This window comes from Papio anubis, chromosome 7 (assembly GCF_008728515.1).
Source record: "Papio anubis isolate 15944 chromosome 7, Panubis1.0, whole genome shotgun sequence".
Lineage (NCBI taxonomy): Eukaryota > Metazoa > Chordata > Mammalia > Primates > Cercopithecidae > Papio > Papio anubis.
Window position 1 is genome coordinate 138,264,762 of NC_044982.1, and position 21,716 is coordinate 138,286,477.

The 21,716-nt window shown below is 39.1% G+C and overlaps 1 protein-coding gene across 1 annotated transcript in view; it reads left to right on the top strand.

Annotated features, from left to right (window-relative positions):
- LOC101014651 (SHC-transforming protein 4) overlaps window positions 1-21,716 on the top strand; it is a 142,364-nt gene that overhangs the window by 96,022 nt on the left and 24,626 nt on the right. Inside the window, exons 6-9 of the mRNA XM_003900903.5 lie at window positions 1,150-1,201; window positions 11,696-11,819; window positions 13,388-13,559; window positions 18,189-18,249. Coding sequence (XP_003900952.1) covers window positions 1,150-1,201; window positions 11,696-11,819; window positions 13,388-13,559; window positions 18,189-18,249 — 409 coding nt within the window. The remainder of the gene's footprint in view (window positions 1-1,149; window positions 1,202-11,695; window positions 11,820-13,387; window positions 13,560-18,188; window positions 18,250-21,716) is intronic.

Genomic DNA, 21,716 nt, shown 5'->3' on the forward strand with positions numbered 1-21,716 from the left:
CTTTCCCATAATTGGACCTACCAGACAGCATGACTGGCATCAGACCACCTCGTCACTTGAATAAGAGTGGCAAAGTCCCCAGCAATTGTGCTTTTCCTTCTAAATTCACGTAAAACAAAGCCCATAGATATGGCGTTATTTATTTAGCGGATATTTAAAACCTTTTTCCTTTTTGCATAAGAGAAATTTACTTAGGTATGTGTTATTATTATTTTTTTAATTGCCCAAGACGAGTTATGCTGACCCTGAGATCCGCTTCCTGTGTGATTCATTGTGGGTTATTAAGTGATTGTCCTTGAGGGTATTACAAACATGGGCTTTTATTTCCTGCCAGTTGATTGCATCTTCCCTCTAGAGAGTCATACTTCTGATCTGCAAATGGCATTGTGTGTATTTTTTTCCTGAGAACTTAGATAACAAAAAGCATCTTTAATTATTAAAACCTTATCATTCATCAGCTTATTGTTTTCAATAAAAACTGGGATTACCAAGTGGCATTTTGTTTGTTTGTTTTTACAAAGTCAGCAGTGCATCTCTTTTTGAACTTCTTAAGTTTTTCAGGGGTTCTCTTTTTTTAAAAAATGATTTTTCTTTTTCTGTATATTGATCAAATAAATTCATTGTATTTTCACTTTATCATCCCTTAAGTTAACTTGCACTGCATACAAGCAAGCTAACAACCACAAAATCCAACATGTCTCTTCAGTCAACTTACTTTCTGATATATGTGGTATATGTTCGGACAACAGGAAATCATGATGCCCTATCTTAGTTTATGTCACCTTTATGATTGCATAATCCCTGATACTTCAACTTTCAATCTAGGATAGCATCATAGTCCCTAGCCATTTTTAAAGAATATGTCCTAACATATTCCCTATCTGCTTTCTATTTTATTCTTAATGACAGTCTGCCTCTAAGTTTTTAATTTTCTGATTCTTTCCCCAATGGACAGAGAATATGGACTCCATAATTGTTAAACTATATAGTGTATATTTGTTTATGTTCCCTTTTACAATGCTTTTCTTGTCTCTTTAAATAAAAACATTTGTATTTAAGTCCTTGCCTCAGTATCATGTCCGAAATATATGTTTCTTTCAACAGTGCAGTTCATCCATTTTAAATACAGTCATTTTCCCTTTTTTATAGGATACTACAGACTATGTTGCCTACGTAGCTAAAGATCCAGTTAATCAACGAGGTATGGAAAGCAACTTACAGATTTTTTAAAGAGCTGGTATATACCAACTCTAAAAAGTAACCAACAATTATTTTCAATGTACAGAGTGATGAGTATCACCAGGGTGCTATGTTGGATTCTAGAAATATTATGCAAATTTGAGTTGGAAATAAATCACCGTGTTAGCACAGCAAAGTAGAAAAACTATATAGATGAAATTTAAATCATTTTAAAGATCCGCAAACCAAAGGCTTAGCTGTTTGTGTACTCAAAAGAGAAGCTATTATGGTTATGATAGATGGGGCTGGCTGTCACATCCCCACTGAACAAAAGAATTACACATAAGACCAAAGCCTGTGAGGAGTGAGGTTATTGACCTGCATTGGCTTTGGGAGTGTGTGTGTGTGTGTGTGTGTGTGTGTTTGTGTGTGTGAGTCTGTATACTTGCTGTTCAAGAGCCTGTAGTATCTCTTTGAATGCTTGACTTCACCATTTGGATTTCTGCTTAAATGCCTCTTCTTCAGAGACCTTCTTTGATAGCACCTCCTGTCTCCAGTAGCATATCCTACCTTGCTGCATCACAATACTTATTTCTCTTTTCATTAACACTCCACATTTCTATTATAGGTTAGTGCAAAAGCAATCACAGTTTGCCATTACTTTTAATGGCAAAAACTGCGATTACTTTTGCACCAACCTAATATTTTATTTACTCACATATTGCACTTGTTTGTATGTTTAATGTGTCCTTTTTCCTAGGCTAAAATCTTTATCAGGGCAGGAACCTGTTTGTCTTACTCGCTGTTGTTCCCTAGCACTCATCACGATGCCTAGCATATAGGTGATACTCAAAAACTATTTTATCGAATGACTGAGTGAATGGAAGAGTGATTTGATGGGAATTCTTGTTTCAGGATTTAGCAAGGTCACATGGTTAGTATTGCTTCTCATCCCTAAGGCTGGGACATTCAGACTCCTCTTAGGTAGAAGTGTTAAGTTGGTTCTCCTCCTTAACTAGAACGTATTAGTTAGGCCACATCCTCTGCTGTCCCAGGGATGGAGTTTGCCCCCAAACATTTATTAAGTGGACATGGAGTAGGACTTGAAAATTTAGAGAGCTATGAGACACCGAGGTGGAAATGCACATGGCATGCCGGGGAGTAAATAAATAGAACACCCTGGACCTCACAATGTAAAAGTCTAAAAGGCATCTGTAGGACAGATACAAGAGAGCTAATAAGTAGGGACTTAATCCCATGGACAGATGGGTGGAGAGTACTGTTTACAAAGTAGAGTTTAGACAGATTGGTTTGGCAGCAGGATGTAGTAGATGGATTCGGGGAGAAACTTAAGGCAGGGATATCCATTTGGAAGCTATTGTGATTGTCAGAAATGAAATTATGAAGCCCAGCTGCTGGCACAGAGCCTGGCACGCAGTAGATCCTCAGCAAATGTTTGCCAAAAGAATGTGGCAGCAAAAAGATGAAAAAGAAGGAACGGCGGAGGATAAACACTATAAAATACTCTACTAAAACTGACCCACTCTAAACTAAGTAAGAAGAATGAATCATGGTCAAAGAGTGAGCAGGAGAGACAGGAACTAGTGAATGGGACAGTGGGGTTGTAGGAGCAGGGCGTAACAAAGGATGCCAGAAAAGGGCAACTTCTTCTAATCCTTGCCTGAACTTCCCTAAATAATAACTGCTTGCTATTTCTGGGAAGGCCTCTGAACAACAACACTTTTTGTCTTAACATGGAAATGACAGGGTGAAAGGAAGAAAAAAATGCATCGGGAAATCTAGATGTTTAGTAACTTTGCCATCAGTCATGGAATATCTCTGGGCATGTCATTGCTCTTAAGTAAATGATGGTGAAGTGTTCAAAGATTAATGTTGTTGCTAAGGGTAATGGCCAAGAAGGATCCACATGCTTGCAAAGCTCTCCCTTTGCTTAAGTGAAACAAGAGAGGCAGAGAAAATTATGATGCAGCATATTCACTTTGAAAGCTCCTGTTCTGGTGCCTGAGTCATTTGTCAGAGCGAGCTGCTTGAAGAGGACCCCTGGGGATCCTGGCATGGGGATTCTGAGAAGGCATTCGTGAGAACTGTTGAGCGAGGTCCTGGCTGGGAGGTGAAGGATAGAAGCGGTCCAAATCAAGGTTTCAGTTTTTTCTTTCTTTAGCCATCAGCCTGTGTATAGGAAATAAGATTGATGCTGGAGACAAAAAGACTGGGTTGGAATCATCATTATTTCATCATCTCACTGTATGACGTTAGGCAGATTGTTTCACAACCTCAAACCTGGATTTCCTTATCTTTTAAGTGGGAATAATAACATCTACATAACATGTGGAAAGCATAGTTTTCTTTCCTCCCTCATTACATCTTTCTTTCCTGTAGGAAAATGGGTGTGTCCAAGAAGATAACTTAGAAACAGGGTAGCTTTCTTGGTTTTAAAAGTTAATATGTCTCTATCACTTATTCCTCCTTTTCTGGTCTCCTCGTCCTCTCTCATACAGCTTGGCTATAAAAATCTCTGTGAGAAGACACTGTGTTCTCAACATACCTCCTGCTTGCACACACTCCTGTAGTACTAAATCTTTTCCCCCAACATGAGCCCTTGAACTAACAGTACCTGCAAAGAGGTGATGACACAGCTTTTGAATACACAAATAATTATTAATGATTATAGAAGGAAAATCCCACCATGGTATATCATTTAGTAGGAGGGAGAAACATAACCCATAAGATTTGCATAGAGAAAGAGAGATGCCGAGAGAACAGTGCCTGAAACATAGCAGATGCTTGGGATTTGTGGAGTTAAGTGAAAAAAGACACAGGTGAAAGAGTAGTATAATGAGAGCTTACAGCCAAGTGTTTGCAGGGTGTGTGAACGTGTGTGTAAAGGCAGGGTTGCAGAGAAAGGAAAGAGTGGAAGTAGGGGTCCCACAGCTGAAAAGTTAGACCAGAGACAGATTGTGGGGGGCTTTGAATACTGGCCAGGAGGTCACTGGAGCCATCAAATATTTTGAGCTTTAAAAAAATTATTATGGGTTCTGCTATTCTGAAATTACTAAATGATCATTTTTCTGGCAGTTGTGTCTTTAAAAGTGGTATTGGAGGCCAGGCACGGTGGCTCACGCCTGTAATCCCAGCACTTTGGGAGGCCGAGGCAGGCGGATCACGAGGTCAGGAGATTGAGACCATCCTGGCTAATACGGTGAAATCCCGTCTCTACTAAAAAAAAAAAAAAAAAAAAAAAAAAAAAACCCAAAAAATTAGCCAGGCGAGGTGGCAGGCGCTTGTAGTCCCAGCTACTCAGGAGGCTGAGGCAGGAGAATGGTGGGAACCCAAGAGGCGGAGCTTGCAATGAGCTGAGATCCGGCCACTGCACTCCAGCCTGGGCGACAGAGAGCGAGACTCCGAGACTCCGTCTCAAAAACGAAACGAAACAAAAATGGTATTGGAAAGCAGCAAAGCCATCTGGAATTACAGAGTTCAGTTTAGAGGACATCTCATTAGTCCCGGGCAGCGTGTAATGTTCTAAATGGCACTGGAGGAGGAAGGAACAGTTTGGATCAAATTTGTGAACTAATAGTGCTTGATGACTATTTAGATATTTAGATTGATGAAGAAATAGGAATCAGATGTTCCCGAGGATTTAATGAGATATCGTATGCAATGCAAATGTCTCAATACCTGGCTTATAGCACCTAGGCAATAAATGGTAGCTATTATTACTATTCTGTGTGATATGGAGTGGTGTTGCCACTAAAGAAACAGGGATTCTTATAAATAGAAAAAACAAACAAATAATCTAGTAAAAAATTAGGCAAAGAAAAATGGCTACCATTTATTTCATGCTCACTATGTGCCAGGCATTTTCAGTACTCCGTCTGCATTATCTCATTTTATCCTCACAGCAGCCCTAGGGGGTATGTAAACATATCATTCCTTTTTTTTTTATAGGAGAAAACACTGGAGGTGAGAAAAATAAGGCAGTTTTCCTAAGTTTATCCGGCCAATAAGTAGATGGACAGATTCCATGTCCTGAGCACACAAAAGAACATGACAAGGCACCAAGAAACATTTGAAAAATAAAAAAGTTTAGCCTCACTAGCAATCAAAGACACACAAGTTATAATTAGACACCATATTTCATCTCCAAATTTCAAACATTGAAAAAAGATAAGATGTGGTTTAGAGTAGTAGTTATTCTTGAACACTGCTGATAAAGAGTTTAAATTCAAACATTTTAAAGAGCAATTTGATGATTTGCATCAAAAGTCTTAAAAATGTAAATGCCTTTGAACCAGTAGTTTTACTTCTGAGGAAATAATTAGGATATGTACAAAGATTAAGCAATAGAGATCATTTTTGTATATTATTTATATCATAAGACAAAATTAATTTAGTATTCATGAGTAGCAAATTAAATGAATTCATAGAATGTACTATGATGCAGCAATTAAAGCTAGTAGTAGAAAAATAAGTAATTATATAGGAAAAATATTCACAATGCTGTTAATGCAAAAAACATATTATGAAGATTGTGTGTAGTATAATCCCAGGTGACTTTTCTGGGTAGATACACATTATAAAAAGATGAGAAAGACATATTCCAAAATGTTCCTAGTGGTTATTGAGATAACCACTGGATAGTGAAATTTTCTGTAATTTTTATTTCTTCTTGGTGCCTTTTTGTTTTCTAAAACTCTTACAGTGAATATTTATTACATTTATAAAAAGAAAAAAATCCTAAACCCTTGAATAAATGTTTTAAAATAGTGAAATCAGAAAGATGATGTTATAAAATTAACTAGCAAGTTTGGTTCATCCAGGATAAAATGGCAGACAAGAGAAGCCCAGAGAGTAGGTCCAGGGCTAGGGGTGGGGCTGGGACTGGGGCTGGCAGGGAGGGGAGGGAGGCAGGCCAGGCCAGCAGGTTCAGAAAAAAACTACAACTTCTTAGCAGAACCCAGAAAGAAGAGGGCTAAGGAAGTCAGGGAGTGGGAAAAGTCACAGGAGACAGCGACTTGCCTAAGGAGTATTCAGGGGAGGGGAGGAAATCAAGAAATGAGTATTACCTAACAAAGGGGAAGAGCGTTTCTTCTGAAGGAGACATCTCAGATGGTCACACACTGGAAAGGAGTTAAGGGGCATGAGGGTGGGAAGATGCTATTCCACCCAGCAATTAACAGGCCACTGGTCACTCTGGAAAGCTCAATTTCTGTGGACCTATAAAGGCAGGAGCCAGATTGCAGGTATGAGGAGAGTATGGTTGACATTAAGTGGAGATGAGCAGAGGAGACTGGGCTTCATGCTGACAATCCTGACGCTTCCCACTCTTCCGTTTGCTTGATTCGCTTTTAGCATTAGTGCATTTAAATCAGGGCAGTTTCCACTTTTGCCATCTTGGCTAGGACCTTTTAGTGAACTCTTCGTTTTATCAAAGGCCTTTTCTGTAGAAAAGGTAAGTTCCAGTAAGAATGTTTTGAGTTTACTTAGTGATTAATACACTCTGCTTCTGTAATTGCTGTAAATGAGGAAATCCACATTGTCTTACTCCAAATGTGTGGCAGTCCAGGAATGTTTTAATATTTTCTCTGAATGTAGTCTGTGAAGGGGACTGGACTGCCTGGACTACCTGGATATAGGAAGGCCATGCTTCTGGGTCTCTGAAGAAAGTTTAAAAAAAAAACAAAAACCCAAAACCAGTAAAACCAACTTAAATTAATCCACTTATTTTTATTTCTGTTTATAGTTATAAAGTATGCGTACGACTGTCCTGGTGGTATTAATTCGCTATCAACTGAATACTGGCTTGCCTCTTTGAGGTTGTTTCTTCTAAAGTATGGAGGATTCCCTGCTTTGATCCCATAGCACCATCTAGTGGTTGACCTGAAAAGCTGAACTTTTGAATTTCTAGTTTTCTAAGCATAAAAAGGAAAAGACAGAAACAAAACCAAAAAACTGTTTATTAAAAACAAATATAGCTAGGCGCGGTGGCTCACGCCTGTAATCCCAGTACTTTGAGAGGCCGAGGCGGGTGGATCACGAGGTTAGGAGATCGAGACCATCCTGGCTAACACGATGAAACCCCGTCTCTACTAAAAATACAAAAAATTAGCCGGGCGAGGTGGCGGGCGCCTGTAGTCCCAGCCACTCGGGAGGCTGAGGCAGGAGAATGGCGGGAACCCGGGAGGCGGAGCTTGCAGTGAGGCGAGATCGCGCCACTGCACTCCAGCTTGGGCAACAATGCGAGGCTCCGTCTCAAAGATACACACACACACACACACACACACACACACACACACACACACACACACACACACAAATATATATAAAACTAGTAAAGAAGGGTCTGTTATCCTTTAAGAATAGTTGTAAACCTCTTGTTTGTGACTACCTAATCCTCTTGTTTATGACTACCTAATTCGACTACCTAATTCTAAATAAAAAAGACAGACTAATATATATCTCAGGTTCTTTTGAATCTTAGTGTAGTACTTGATACCCAGGGCTGGAAGTGTGAGCCCATCCTGCTACAGGTGGGATGGAAAAAACCAGACTTTCATCTGGTTCCCGACATGGAAAGCCAAGCTCAGGCCTTGGTAACAAAGTTGCCACATCACTGAAAAGGCACCCTCTTTTTTGTAACTTGGCTCTTTTTATATATAGACATATATATATATGTCTTTCTTGTTTCCTTTTAGCTGAAAATTGGGCAATTCTTGGCCAAGCTTTTGGAATTGGTTCTAATCCTGGGAAATGGGCATATTTATATGTGATTCAAAGCCCACCTCTATCCTGTCCCATGACCAACCTAAAAAAAACCATTTCCATAGAGCAACATAGCATATCTATGAGTGGCAACAATGGAACCGTGAAAGTACGTGTGCTCCCTGGAGGTGGTGAGACTGGGCAGAACATCAGCATGGGGTCAGTCTGTTTGTCTGCTGTTGCTTCTTGCCTGGAGACAGACAGACACCACTGTTTGTTCCTTTATTTTTGTCCAGTCTTCTCGAGCTGGGTGTGGTGGGGCATGCCTGTAGTCCCAGCTACTTGGGAGGCTGAAGCAGGAGGATCACTTGAGCCCAGGAGTTCAAGTCCAGTCTGAGCAACATAGTGAGACACCTGTCTCTATAAAAAATAAAGTAATATGGTAGTAATAGGCTAATCCAAAGAAAAGCAGAAAATTATGTTGATAGCATCAGCCTATGAACAGGACCCAAACCTTAAAGCATCAGAATCAGAAAAGTTGAGAGAAGTAAAAGATTCTAGAGGTATGCCAGAAGCGGTAGAGGCTGGTTGATGTGTTTGATTGATTCATTCATTTCTGTGTACCCACATGCCACCCTGTTCCTCAGAGAGTTTGAGCTTCTGTGACAGAGGAAGAATAGGATTTCTGTAAAACAAAAAGGGACTTCAAAGATGACTCAGGGCATTGTCTTGGCAGACAAGAACCTTGCCATAAAGTGACTTGTTCAAGGTCACATAAATAGTGGCATAATTGGAACTTGAACTCAGGTCTGAATCTTTTCATGGAGTTCTTTTAAACATCCTATTCTCTCATCTCCCTCACTGGAAGTACAGTTTAGTTTTTTGTATTTATTTATTTATTCATTTATTTATACTTAAGTATCCTGCTTCTCTCATTGTCTTCCTCATCTTTATCTCTCAACATCTCCTCAATCCTAAGAAAAAATAAAATTGCAAAAATTGTTGTTTCCATTTTGATATGACTTTTTATTTTGACTTTATTTTATTATTATTATTATTATTATTATTATTATTATTATTATTATTTTGAGATGGAGTTTCACTCTTGTCGCCCAGACTGGAGTGCAATGGCGCCATCTCGGCTCACTGCAACCTCTGCCTCCCAGGTTCAAGCGATTTTCCTGTCTCAGCCTCCCAACTAACTGGGATTACAGGCACCTGCCACCATGCCCAGCCGTTTTGTTTTTTGTTTTTTGTATTTTTAGTAGAGGTGGGGTTTCACCATGTTGGCCAGGCTGGTCTTGAACTCCTGACCTCAAGTGATCCACCTGCCTCAGCCTCCCAAAGTGCTGGGATTATAGTCGTGAGCCACCACACCTGGCCTTGACTTCATTTTTGATTGGACTGAGAATTTATGAGATTAAAAACAAAAGGATTACCTTTCCTTTTTTTTTTTAAAAAAAAAAGTATTTATTTGGTTAGGTTGCTAGCATATTAGTGTTAGGAGATATTTTATCATTTAAGCCATATTTGATATTATGGAAGCTCTCTCTCTTTCTTTCTTCCTTTCTTTCTTTTTTAGAGACAGGGTCTTGCAATGTTGCCTAGACTGGGGTGCAGTGGCTGTTTACAGGTGTGATCCACAGTACACTAGAGCCTGTAACCCCTGGGCTCAAGTGAACCTCTCTCCTCTCTCCTTTAAGCCTCCCAAGTATCTGGGACTAGTGAATTACCTTTTCTTATAATGTAACACAGCTTCTTTTGGCTCAACTGGAGGATACATCTATCTCCAAGGGTACTTTTTAGGTCTCGGGATATGAGGCCTGACTAGCAAAAAGGACACTATTTCCACAAATGACCAAAGAAATAATTTATATCACCCAGTGGCTATAAGACCATGTCCCACTGCAGGGACCCACTGCAGTTCTCACTTCAAATAACTCAAAGACAATTTCATACAGTGGAACTACTCATATGATTCAGAGAAATCAGTATTTATTCATTCAACAACTATATTTAGAGCACTTTCTATCTGTTGGTCACTATGTAAAGCTACTGTGGAGAAAAATATAGGAACAATATAAAATGGCAGTCTAAAGATAGACCAAATATTTTCCTTTGGTGGGAAAGATATAAATTTATAGATATTCTTAACTGGGTTTCAAAACTGGAATTAGCTCCTAAGTCTATTTCAGGATCCAATTTGTACTTTAAAGGGGCAACTTTATAAGAATGAAGATTTGACACCTTAGCCTTGTTTGATTTAGTAATACCACCACACCACCATCACACACACACACACACACACACCCCTACCTTTCCAAAGTGTTCAGACAAAATTTTTAAGTAGAAGTCAAATTAGTTTTGGAATGAGAATATCTGAGATTTCTTGAGATGATTATTAACATAAGGCTAAGAAACACTGTTACAGGTTCTGTTATAACTTACTGTTATCAACTCTACAAATTCTATTAGATGTGAATGAATTGCCTTTTACTTCAAATAAATATGAATTTTTTCCAAGACAATGCAAAGCATAAAATCATGCTTCCAAGTTAGCATAGTTAAATCAGTCTGTAAAGACAGCTGTCTCTCCTCTCCTCAGATATCCCTTTTAGTAATGTGTTCCAGGTTTGTTTTCAAAATGCTGAGACCCAAGATACTTTCCCTGGTATTTGATTCTCCATGCACTCCTTTAAGCCCATTGCCTCTCCCCTGCTTTCCTATTCTCAGCGAATAGCTGACAATTTTTACAACACTCTTGTGTATATTAAACTGTTATTGGACTTTTCCTCATCTCTCAATTCTTCGGGTTATCCCAGTGTTCCTTTGTAAAACTTCATCGTGAGACATGTTGCCTCTGTCTTTGAACCATCCTTAGAACTCTTTCTAGGTCATCGTTAGGAAACTTCAATCATTATATCTTCATATTGCAAGGCCATATTCTCACCAAGGCAGGAATGATGTTACATATGGTAGAGAGTTTAATTTACAGTACCTAACCACAAGCTCCTCTTTTCAGTGGCAGCAGCAGATTTGCTTACCCATTTATGATAGTCGGAGGCCTGCCAGCGCCCCAACTTGTTTATTTTTGTGTGAAAACTAGCGCGTTCCCGGTGACTGTGTTTCAGAAAAAGTATCTAATATAAACTCTTTTATCTTCTGGTAATGACACCTTCACCCAATGCTGATTTTGATGCTTATTGAAGATAGTTCTTTAGTGGAATTTCAAAGACGGGGATTTTTCAGTGCTTTGTAGTAGCAATGACAGGGAAAAGGGGTGACAGCAGGGGAGGAGGTTGGTATTCCAAAGCCCCTATCTTTACCAACAGCTCATTCCCCACTTTTGGAAGCGATTTGGAAAGTCATATTTTTTCAATCTTCCAAAACATACCATGCAAAGAGGACAAAGATGAAACCTCAAACTTCGCCCTCTGTGTAGATTACTGCCCTAAGCATCATTTACATTGAATTCAAGAGCTAGCAGTTAAACATTAGTCACATTATTAGTCAAATCAGTGTACTTTTGTGAAAATGTGGCCCCCAAATCCCTGCCTTGAGCCCCCAATTTGTAAGTGTTGGATATATTTTGATGTAAAATGTGAATGTTTCTTCTCTTTGATTCATGTGAAATGTGAAGTATTCTTTATACTGTTTCATGGCTGCAGAGAACTTGTAGTCCTGCTCCCTTTTATTCAATTATCAGTTAATGGTTTTGAAGTATTTTGATTTTATGTAATCTTCTCTTTCTAAAAATTTATTATAATATTGTTTTTTGTATGTCCTCTTGCAGCCTGTCACATATTGGAATGCCACAGTGGAATGGCCCAAGACGTCATAAATACCATAGGGCAGGCTTTTGAACTCCGGTTTAAACAGTACTTGAAAAATCCTTCTTTAGATACGTCTTGTGAAAGGTCAGCCAAGAGTTTTATAATAATTTGACTATATATATATGTGTGTGTGCAGTTTTCTGTATATATTTATTTGTGTGTGTATATAACATTCATGTGGCATTTTAAAATGAGCTAATAAAATTAGTAATTTTTTTCTTACAAATAGACACAGTCTCAGTACAAAATATTATTTTCCTTCCATTCATATTTATCCAGTTATATCCTCTTGCTTTATAACAAGATCAAAAGAGTAGATCCCTTTTCACTAAAAGTAAGAAGAGATTATCTCTCTTATTCTGGCACTATAAAGAGCTTTGAATTAATTAATTGAAATCAAAATAATAAACATCAATAAACTTCTTAGATTTGATTCAACCCCAGATCCTTTGCATATCAGTTAAAAAAAAAAAAACAGCAAGAACAAAGAACAAAATAAGAATTAAATGTCTCTTGTAGGAATTCCTGTCAGTTGGTTTGCAACGTAAATAGATAGGCTCCAGCGAAACTGTGGTTGGAGTGGAACATGATGGGACCCAAGAATTTGGTTGTTCTAAGGCACAGAAAGTCTGCGATGAAAGCTGAATCCTTTCAGGCCTGTCAGACTCCACCAAGTGTGGAATGCAGTGATGCCTCTGGCTCACACAATTCATGCCGGAGAAACAAAACTCTTGGTACTTTAAAATGCATTTTCCTCTGGTTTGTCACTTTGTGTATCAACAAATACTCAGTTTGGAGATCTCCTTTTATGATGTAGTCTAGGGTAGCAAAGGAGAGGGGGTTACCAGGAGGCTTTGATGCTGATTTTTTCCCAGGATAGCACTTCTCTCTTAGTGCTATCATTTTATTGGCATGTAATGAACCCAACAAAACTGTGTGAGTTGTCAGTTGAATCAGTTCAATCCAAATAGACTTGATTTATTATTTTTTTTTTTGGTAAGAAACTATCCCTGATTCCAATTTGGAAGAAAAGTCTGTTTGTTTGTTTGTTTGTCTTGCCCTGTTTCAATTTTTAAAACAATTCCATGTTTATATAAATCTACCCACTTACCACATATGGTTCTAATATTTCTTTATTAATCCCATATACCCCTCCAGTTCTGTGCAGACAAGATAGCTGGCCATAGCTCTCTTATTTTTTTTTTCATCTTGGATTAATAAACTGGGACAGGCCCTGTACCCAAAGAACAATATTTAAATTTTATGTGGGCAAAACATTTCCAAAATGGAACAATCAAAGTGTGCTGGAGATACTCAAGAATACTTTATATTTTTATAATCTTATGACAAAAATGTCTTACATTTAGGGAGTTCATATATTGTTATTATCATTGTTTTTATCACTGGAGGAGACACAGAAGCATCCCTTTGGCACTTTCTATTGGCTTACCCCATTTTGTCTACAGAAAGCTAAACAACTCAGCCATCTGACTGCTTCCATCCAGATGTTTAACATCACTGAAGCACGGCTATAAACTGAAAACATGAATGCAAAGTTTTTCAGGATGATTTGCTTGGTTCTGATCCCCTTGAATCCCTTACAGTATTTGAATTTTCGCTCAGCCTTTTGAGGATTCTTTTTTCCTTCCCAGTGAGGAGGTGCGTATTGATAGCCATGCCGAGGAGAGCGAAGATCATGAATATTACAATGAAATTCCAGGGAAGCAGCCACCAGCCGGTGGTGTTTCCGATATGCGGATCAAAGTTCAAGCCACGGAACAAATGGCTTACTGCCCCATACGGTGTGAAAAGTTGTGCTATTTGGTATGTAATGTTTTATTGTTACTGGACCCAGCAGTGCAATTCTGCCCTGATCACTAGAGCCTTTACTTTGAGGATTTCCAAATGCTAGTTTAGAGAAAGTCCTGTCTTCCTCAAATACAGAGCTGGAGAGTGAATAACTGCCAGAGGCTGCACTAGATCATTTTTACTCCTAATCCCCCAATTGTAGCCTCAGCAGATGATCTCATATCTCGCTTCACTGGAAGACTGAGGCGATCCAACATGTTATCCTCAGCTTCACCCCTCCACAGCTCTAAGTCTGCCCATGTTCTCTTTGCTTCTCTTCCTTAGCAACTATCTCCAAAGCTAATCTTTTCCCTGTGCTTCTCATCCAATCCTCTCCTGCCAACTCTGTGTCCTAGTTCTGTCCAGTAACCTCTGTCTCAGTCTTCGCTTTCTCTATTGGTTCCTTCTGCCTGCAAAAAACTTGGACTCCCTCAACCCAACCTAATAATGTTCCACCTCCTTGTCATCTTCCTTTCACTCACAAACTTCTAGAAAGCATCGTCCCTGTCTTTGTGTTAACATGTGTACTATACTGGAAGAGCTGAGCTCGGCTTGACAACTTGATGGAAGTTACTTTTCCAATGGTCACCAGTGGTTTAATTGCTAAATCTATTCTTCAGTATTCTGCGTCTGTTTTGTAATGTTTGATGCCTCTTCTTTGTTGTTGTTTTTATTTTTATAATTTCAACTTTTATTTTATTTTATTTCAGTTTTAGTTTTTTTTATTTCCACCTTTTATTTTAGGCTCAAGGGGTCCATGTGCAGGTTTGTTAACAAGGGTAAATTGTTTGTCATGGGGGTTTGGCATACAGATAATTTTGTCACCCAGCATAATACCTGGTAGGTAGTTTTTAAATCCTCACCCTTCTCCCATCCTTCACCCTCACATAGGCCCCCGTGTGTCTATTGTTCCCTTCTTTGCGTCCATGGGTACTAAATTCAATCTTTATTTTAGATTCAGGGAGTATGTGTGCACATTTGTTACATCAGTATATCGCACGATGCTGAGGTTTGAGATACAAATGATCCCATCACCCAGGTAGTGAACATAGTAACAGATAGCTTTTCAGCCTTTGCCCCCCTCTTTCCCTCCCCCTCTTAGTGGTCCCCAGTGCCAATTGTTGCCATCTTTATGTCCATTAGTACCCAATATTTAGCTGCTACTTATAAGTGAGAACATGTGGTATTTGGTTTTCTGTTCCTGTGTCAATTCACCTAGGATAATGGCCTCCAGCAGCATCCATGTTGTTTCAGAGGACATGACTTTATTCTTTTTTTGTGGCTGGCTGCATAGTATTCCATGGTGTATAGGTACCACATTTTCTTTATCCAATCCACCGTTGATGGGCACCTAGATTGATTCCATGTCTTTGCTATTGTGAATAGTGCTGCGATGAACGTACGCATGCATATGTCTTTTTGATAGAACAATTTATTTTCCTTTGGGTGTATACCCAGTAGTTAGGATTGCTAGGTCAAATGGCAGTGCCGTTTTAAGTTCTTTGAGAACTCTCCAAACTGCTTTTCACAGTGACTGGACTAGTTTACATTCCTACCAACAGTGTATGAGCATTCTCCTTTCTCTGCAGCCTCGCCAGCATCTGTATTTTTGACTTTTTAATGATAGCCATTCTGACTGGTGTGAGATGGTATCTCATTGTGGTTTTGATTTGCACTTTTCTGATGATTAGTGATGTTGAGCATCTTTTCCTATGTTTGTTGGCTGCTTGTATGTATTCTCTTGAGAAATGTCTGTTCATGAAATTTGCCCACTTTTTAGTGGGGTTGTTTTATGCTTGTTGAATTAAGTTTCTTATAGATTCTACATATTAGACCTATTTGGATGCACAGTGTTTGTGAATATTTTCTCCTATTCTGTAGATTGTCTGTTTACTCTGTTGATAGTTTCTTTTGCTGTGCTTAGAAGCTCTTTAGTTAGGTCCCACTTGTCCATTTTTATTTTTGTTGCAATTGTTTTTGAGGATGTAGTCACAAATTCTTTCTGAAGGCTGATGTCCAGAATAGATTTCCTAAGTTTACTTCTAGGATTCTTACAATTTGAGGTCTTAGGTTTATATATTTAATACATCTTGTATATGGTGAAAAGTAAGGGCCCAGTTTCGTTCTTTTGCGTATGGCTAGCCAGCTATCCCAGCACCACTTATTGAATAGGGAGTATTTTCCCCATTGCTTATTTTTGTCAAAGATCAAATGCCTGCAGGTGTGCACCTTTATTTCTGGGTTCTCTATTCTGTTCCATTAGTCTGCGTGTGTGGTTTTGTGCCAGTACCATGCTGTTTTGGTTACTGTAGGCTTATAGTGTAGTTTGAAGTCAGATAATGTGATGCCTCTGGCTTTGTTCTTTTTGCTTAGGATTGCTTTGGCTATTTGAGCTCATTTTTTGGTTCCATATGAACCATCATTTTCTGGGGAAAATGATGTTGGTGTTTTATTGGAATAGCACTGGATCTGTAGATGGCTTTGGCTAGTATGGCCATTTTTATTATATTGATTCTTCCAATCCATAAGCATGGAATGCTTTTTCATTTGTGTCATCTGTGATTTCTTTCAGCAGTGTTTTCTTTTTCTCCTTGTAGAGACTTTTAACCTCCTTAGTTAGATGTATTCCTAGGTATTTTATTTTATTATATTTTGGTGGCTATTGTAAGTCAAATTGTGCTCTTGATTTGGCTCTCAGTTTGAATGTTATTGGTGTATAGAAATGCTACTGATTTTTGTACATTGCTTTTGTGTCCCAAAACTTTATTGAAGTTTATCAGTTCCGGGAGCCTTTTGGCAGAGTCTAGTGTTTTCTAGGTATAGAATCATATAGTCAGTGAAGAAAAATAGACTTATTCTTTTCCTATTTGTATGTTTTTTTATCTCTTTCTCTTGCCTGATTGCTATGTCTAAGACTTCCACCTCTTAAATTTTTTATTTTTTATTTTTATTTTATTTATTTATTTATTTATTTTTTGAGATAGAGTCTCACTCTGTCACCCAGGCTGGAGTGCAGTGGCGTGATCTCGGCTCACTGCAACCTCCGCCTCCCGGGTTCAAGTGATTCTCCTGCCTCAGCCTCCCAAGGAGCTGGGATTATAGATGCATGCCACCATGCCCAGCTAATGTTTGTATTTTTAGTAGAGACAGGGTTTCGCCATGTTGGCCAGGCTGGTCTCAAACTCCTGACCTCAGGTAATCTGCCTGCCTCGGCCTCCCAAAATTGCTGAGATTACAAGTGTGAGCCACCACATCTGGCCCCACCTCTTATTTTTTGAGACCTCTTCTGTAAGCTTCCAAAACATTTCCACCTTATCATTCTCTTTCTGCATCTCTAGTCACTGCTGTCCTTTCATTTTTTCACATTTTATTATGAGTATTTTTAAACGTATAGACTATTTGAAAGAATTATGCAGTGAACACTCACAAACTCACCATCTCAGTTCTACAATTAACATTTTATTATATTTGCTTTATTACATATATAGCTGATTATCATCCATTGATCCATCTTATTTTTGATATGTTTCAAAGTAAGTCGTACCTTTTTACGTTATCATTTATTTCATCTCCTCCAGTAAAAACACAAGCCCTGCCATACCACCACATTAGCACTCTCCCAGGCTCTACCCTGCTTCTGGCAGGCCACCTGTGTACACACTTCCTCTAACTTCTCTGTCTTTGGCTCTTATGTATCTCTGTAGCTGTAATGCCGCACTGCACTACATTGCTTACCTATATCAAGGTTGAACTCAGCATTTTCTCCCTGACTCCAAACTTGATTCCTCTACTGATTTACTCGTGTTTATTAATGGCACTGACAATCTTTCATTAATCTACAATCTTCTGTTGTTCTCACACTTTGGGCCCCATATCAGTTCAGTCTTCAAGACCTAGTATTCTACCATGAAAATATGTTTTGAGTCTATCCAAACTTTTCCACTTCTACTGCCTCTTTCTAAGTACTGGTCCTCACTTGCCTAGATGATTCTGAAAGACCCTTTCCTGACTCCAATCTCATTCCCTCAAACCCTCCTGCACAGTGCTGCCAAACTAATCTTTCCAAAGACATTGCCCATCTCAAAGGCATCAAGCGGATCCCTCCCTCCAGTATATTGCTGATGAGATTGTATGTACAGGGATGATCGAAGCTCTCTGGATGAGATTTTCAAGGGTGAGACGTGAGCCTGGCACAAACCTGAGTAGAGTAGAGATCCAGTCTACCAATTCAAAGTTAGATAGAGGTTGGCTACATGGCCAATGTTTATAGCAATGTCCTGAAAATCACTTTCTGGCTGAGACTTGGATTGAGTTCTGGAATGCGACTTCTCAAGCAGAAGCAGTAACCCTCAGGACACAGGACACTGGTAGCCTTTAGAATCCCGCAGCCCAATCAGAACCAACTCTGCAGCTCCAAGGTGATGAACTATGAAAAGTGTACACTGTTCACCCAAAATATCAGTTTACTTTTCTTACTTGTCAAACATTTCCTGTGTCAGAAAGTGAAGTCTGCTATATTCTTCTGGGAGTATTATTAATTTTTTCTTTTAAGTTTATGAATGTGTACTATGTTTGTAAATGTTTCATAATTTGTTGTTCATGCAGCCTGGAAACTCCAAGTGCAGCAGTGTATATGAGAACTGTTTAGAACAAAGCAGGGCAATAGGTATGTACAATGCCCTTCTCCATCTGCCACCCTCCTTATTCCTTGTAAGTCCTATGGACATGTGTGGCCCTTGCTCTTAAATACTTCATTGAAAAGTCAGGTATCTACCACTAAACACACAATCCTTTGGCTGTAGGCTTCTCAGAGAAGCCCAGAATGTTGCATATGTGTCACTAGGGAGGTTCATGGTTCTCCCTTGCTCTTGTGCGATCTGCCATGCTGATGGTTTTGCTTTATGGAGTCTTTTGCTGCCTTGACATCATGAAAGCTCTCTCTCTGGAAAGGTGCTTTCTCTGCTCGAAACCCAAGGGAGTTCTACTTCAAAGATCAGGAGTAAGCTAATGTGAAAATTGATGCCTGTCAGATCCTTTAGGATTAAGATAAAACCTTTATTCTGGCATGGTACAGGGAACGAAAGGATGTCTGAAATGTGAGAGTCTCAATTAGGAGCTTGTCCACCCCATATTTGCCAGAGTATTAAATGTTTTATTACTGCATGTGATCATTGATGTTGGACAAAACATTTCCACAGCATCAACTATCAGATTGGAAATATATTTTAATTAAAACAAATTACACTGTGAGTTAGTCATTTTAATTCCTGTTAGTTGTTGATCATATTTATTTCTTCAGGAAGGAAAGTTTTACAGTTTTAGAGGGAGAGATGACTGAACTGTGTAAATAATGCAGTGGAGAATAGAGATGGATAACCATATTTAAGAACTCAAACTAAATTAGCAGTAACTTGCCATCTACAAGACAGTCACTTCCAAGGATACTTTTTTATTTCTTATGGAATTACACCAATGTAATATATTAATTTTATTATTTTTATATCATGAAGGATATATGAAGATTTATTCTTTCTGGTATAGGTATGATTACCACCTTCCTCTATCTTGTAAACAGAGTAGTGAACTAAGGCAGCATTTTATTTTATTTTATTTTATTTTATTTTATTTTATTTTATCTTTATTTATTTATTTTTTTGAGACAGAGTCTCACTCTGTGGCTCAGGCTGGAGTGCAATGGCGCAATCTCAGCTCACTGCAACCTCAGCCTCCCGGGTTCAAGCAATTCTTCTGCCTCGGCCTCCTGAGTAGCTGAGATTACAGGCACCCGCCACCATACCCAGCTAATTTTTGTATTTTTAGTAGAAATGGGGTTTCGCCATGTTGGTCAGCCTGGTTTCAAACTCCTGACCTCAAGTGATCCGCCTCCTTTGGCCTCCCAAAGTGCTGGGATCACAGGCGTGAGCCACCATGCCAGGGCTAAGGCAGTATTTTAAGTTCTGTAAAAGCATGCCTTCTTATGATAGAAATTAAAATTCCATGCCATTCTTTAAAGTTATTTAAAATTCCAAACCAATCTTTAATAACATTACGAAACAAATTAAATTAATGGTAAGTATGAATCTCTTAAAAGTTATGCTCTCTGGCAGCCATACTTCCTTCCTCTCTCCTTTCCCTCATCCTGGAGGTTCTTAACCTAAGGATTTAATAGTCAGGAATGTATCACGCATGCCTTGTGGTATTGCAACCATGTTCTCCCCTGTACTGAAGCTCACTTGGAAATACCTCCGTGTCCTATTTTATCTCATGCATATATTCTTAATTTATTCAACTCTTTATTTAATGACTACTTATTGAGGACTTCCCAAGGGTCAGGCACTGTGCTAGGTGCTAGAGCTAGAGACACAACTGGCACTCTTGTAGTTTGCAGTTTAGCCAGGAAGATACACCTTAAACAAATGCCTACAAGTATGATGAGTGCTTCAAAGCCCAAGATGCTATGGGAAGAAATAATGGGAAAACCTAACTTAATCTGGGGGGCTGTAGAGGCTCTCTCTAAGGAAGTGACAATCAAACCAAGGCCTGAAGGATGAGTGGGAATTATCCAGGCACAGAGAGGGAGGTAGGAAGCAAGTAGGAAAGGGACATAGGGAGAGAGGAAGAGAGAGCAGGGGAAAGAGAGAGAGAGAGAGAAAAAAAAAGTAAATGGACACCAGAACTAAGCATGCCAAGACCAGTTCCCAGATCACTGGGACAGAGAGAGAGCTCAGGAGTAAAGAGAGAAGGATGAGTGTCGAACCTACAGCAGTGTCCTAAGGATCTTCATAATGTTCAGTCCTGCCCAAACACCTCCCTTCCCAGCTTGTTTCCCTCCTCTCCATTAAATAGTCAGCATAGCCACATCCGTCCTGTCCTCAATAACCCAGCTTCTGAAGGGAACTCACGAATGAAAGTCTAGAAATGGACATTTCTAAAATTATGTTGAATGGGCTAAATCACAATACTACCACAAGAAAAAGGGGACATGGCTTCCCTTCTTTTTTCCCCCAAGAGTTCTCAACTTGATTAATTAAAAAAAAATTATTAAAACACCCATCTCCAAAAACATAAATTTATGAAGGAATTAATGGATTTGAAAGTATTTCCACGTTTATTCAAGATTTTTCTTTTTGTAAGTGTAGTCTTGCCATATAATTTAATTTATTGTTTCAGATTGTCTTAGTTTTTTTTCTTCTTTATACCAACAAACAATATAACCCCTTATTCTTATTTGCATATATATTTCCCTAAGCCACTATGAGAAGATCCAAACACATTAACAAACTTTAATAAAAGTTTGTTTGGAGCCTGGGATATATTTTTATAGAATTAATCCTAGCCATGATGGTTGACTCTTAGACAAGTGTACTATATTCTACTATTCTGGTTTGCCTATATTGAAGCTTAAATGTATATTTTGTAGTGACAGATAAAACAATAGAAAGTTCTATTGCATACTACTTTTCTTAATGGTGGCTCTAAGATAATGATTGTAACGGGGAACTTCAGAATCTTGAGGAGGTGAGATGGTGTTTGCAGTTAAGAGAAGTCCCTCACCTAGATACTTTGCTCCCCCGTAAATCACTGAATTACAACATCGTTTCCATAAAAAAGCCATTTCTGAGTTCCAGTGAGGAACCAGAATGCTCAGAGGCTATCTCTCCAAACCTTAACTAGTAAAACCATGGTGGGATAGAAGGACTCAACCCATGTCCCAGTGGCCATGACATGTAAGGTCTCCCTCCTACTATGGCAGGAGGGATTTTCCTACTGCAGTGTCATTTTATCCCTAGGCACCTATAAATCAGGTAATCCTACCTTGAGACCTGTCTGTGATTACTTGGGCATGTTTTTTTGTTTGTTTGTTTTTTGTTTTCTTTTTCGACGGAATTCCCCTGTTGTCGCCCGGGCTGGAGTGCAATGGCTCCATCTCGGCTCACTGCAACCTCTGCCTCCCGGGTCCAAGCGATCTCGTGCCTCAGCCTCCCGAGTAGCTGGGATTACAGGCATGCGCCACCATGCCCGGCTAATTTTGTGTTTTTAGTAGAGATGGGGTGTCTCGAACTCCCAACCTCAGGTGATCCGCCCGCCTTGGCCTCCCAAAGTGCTGGATTTACAGGCGTGACCCACTGCACT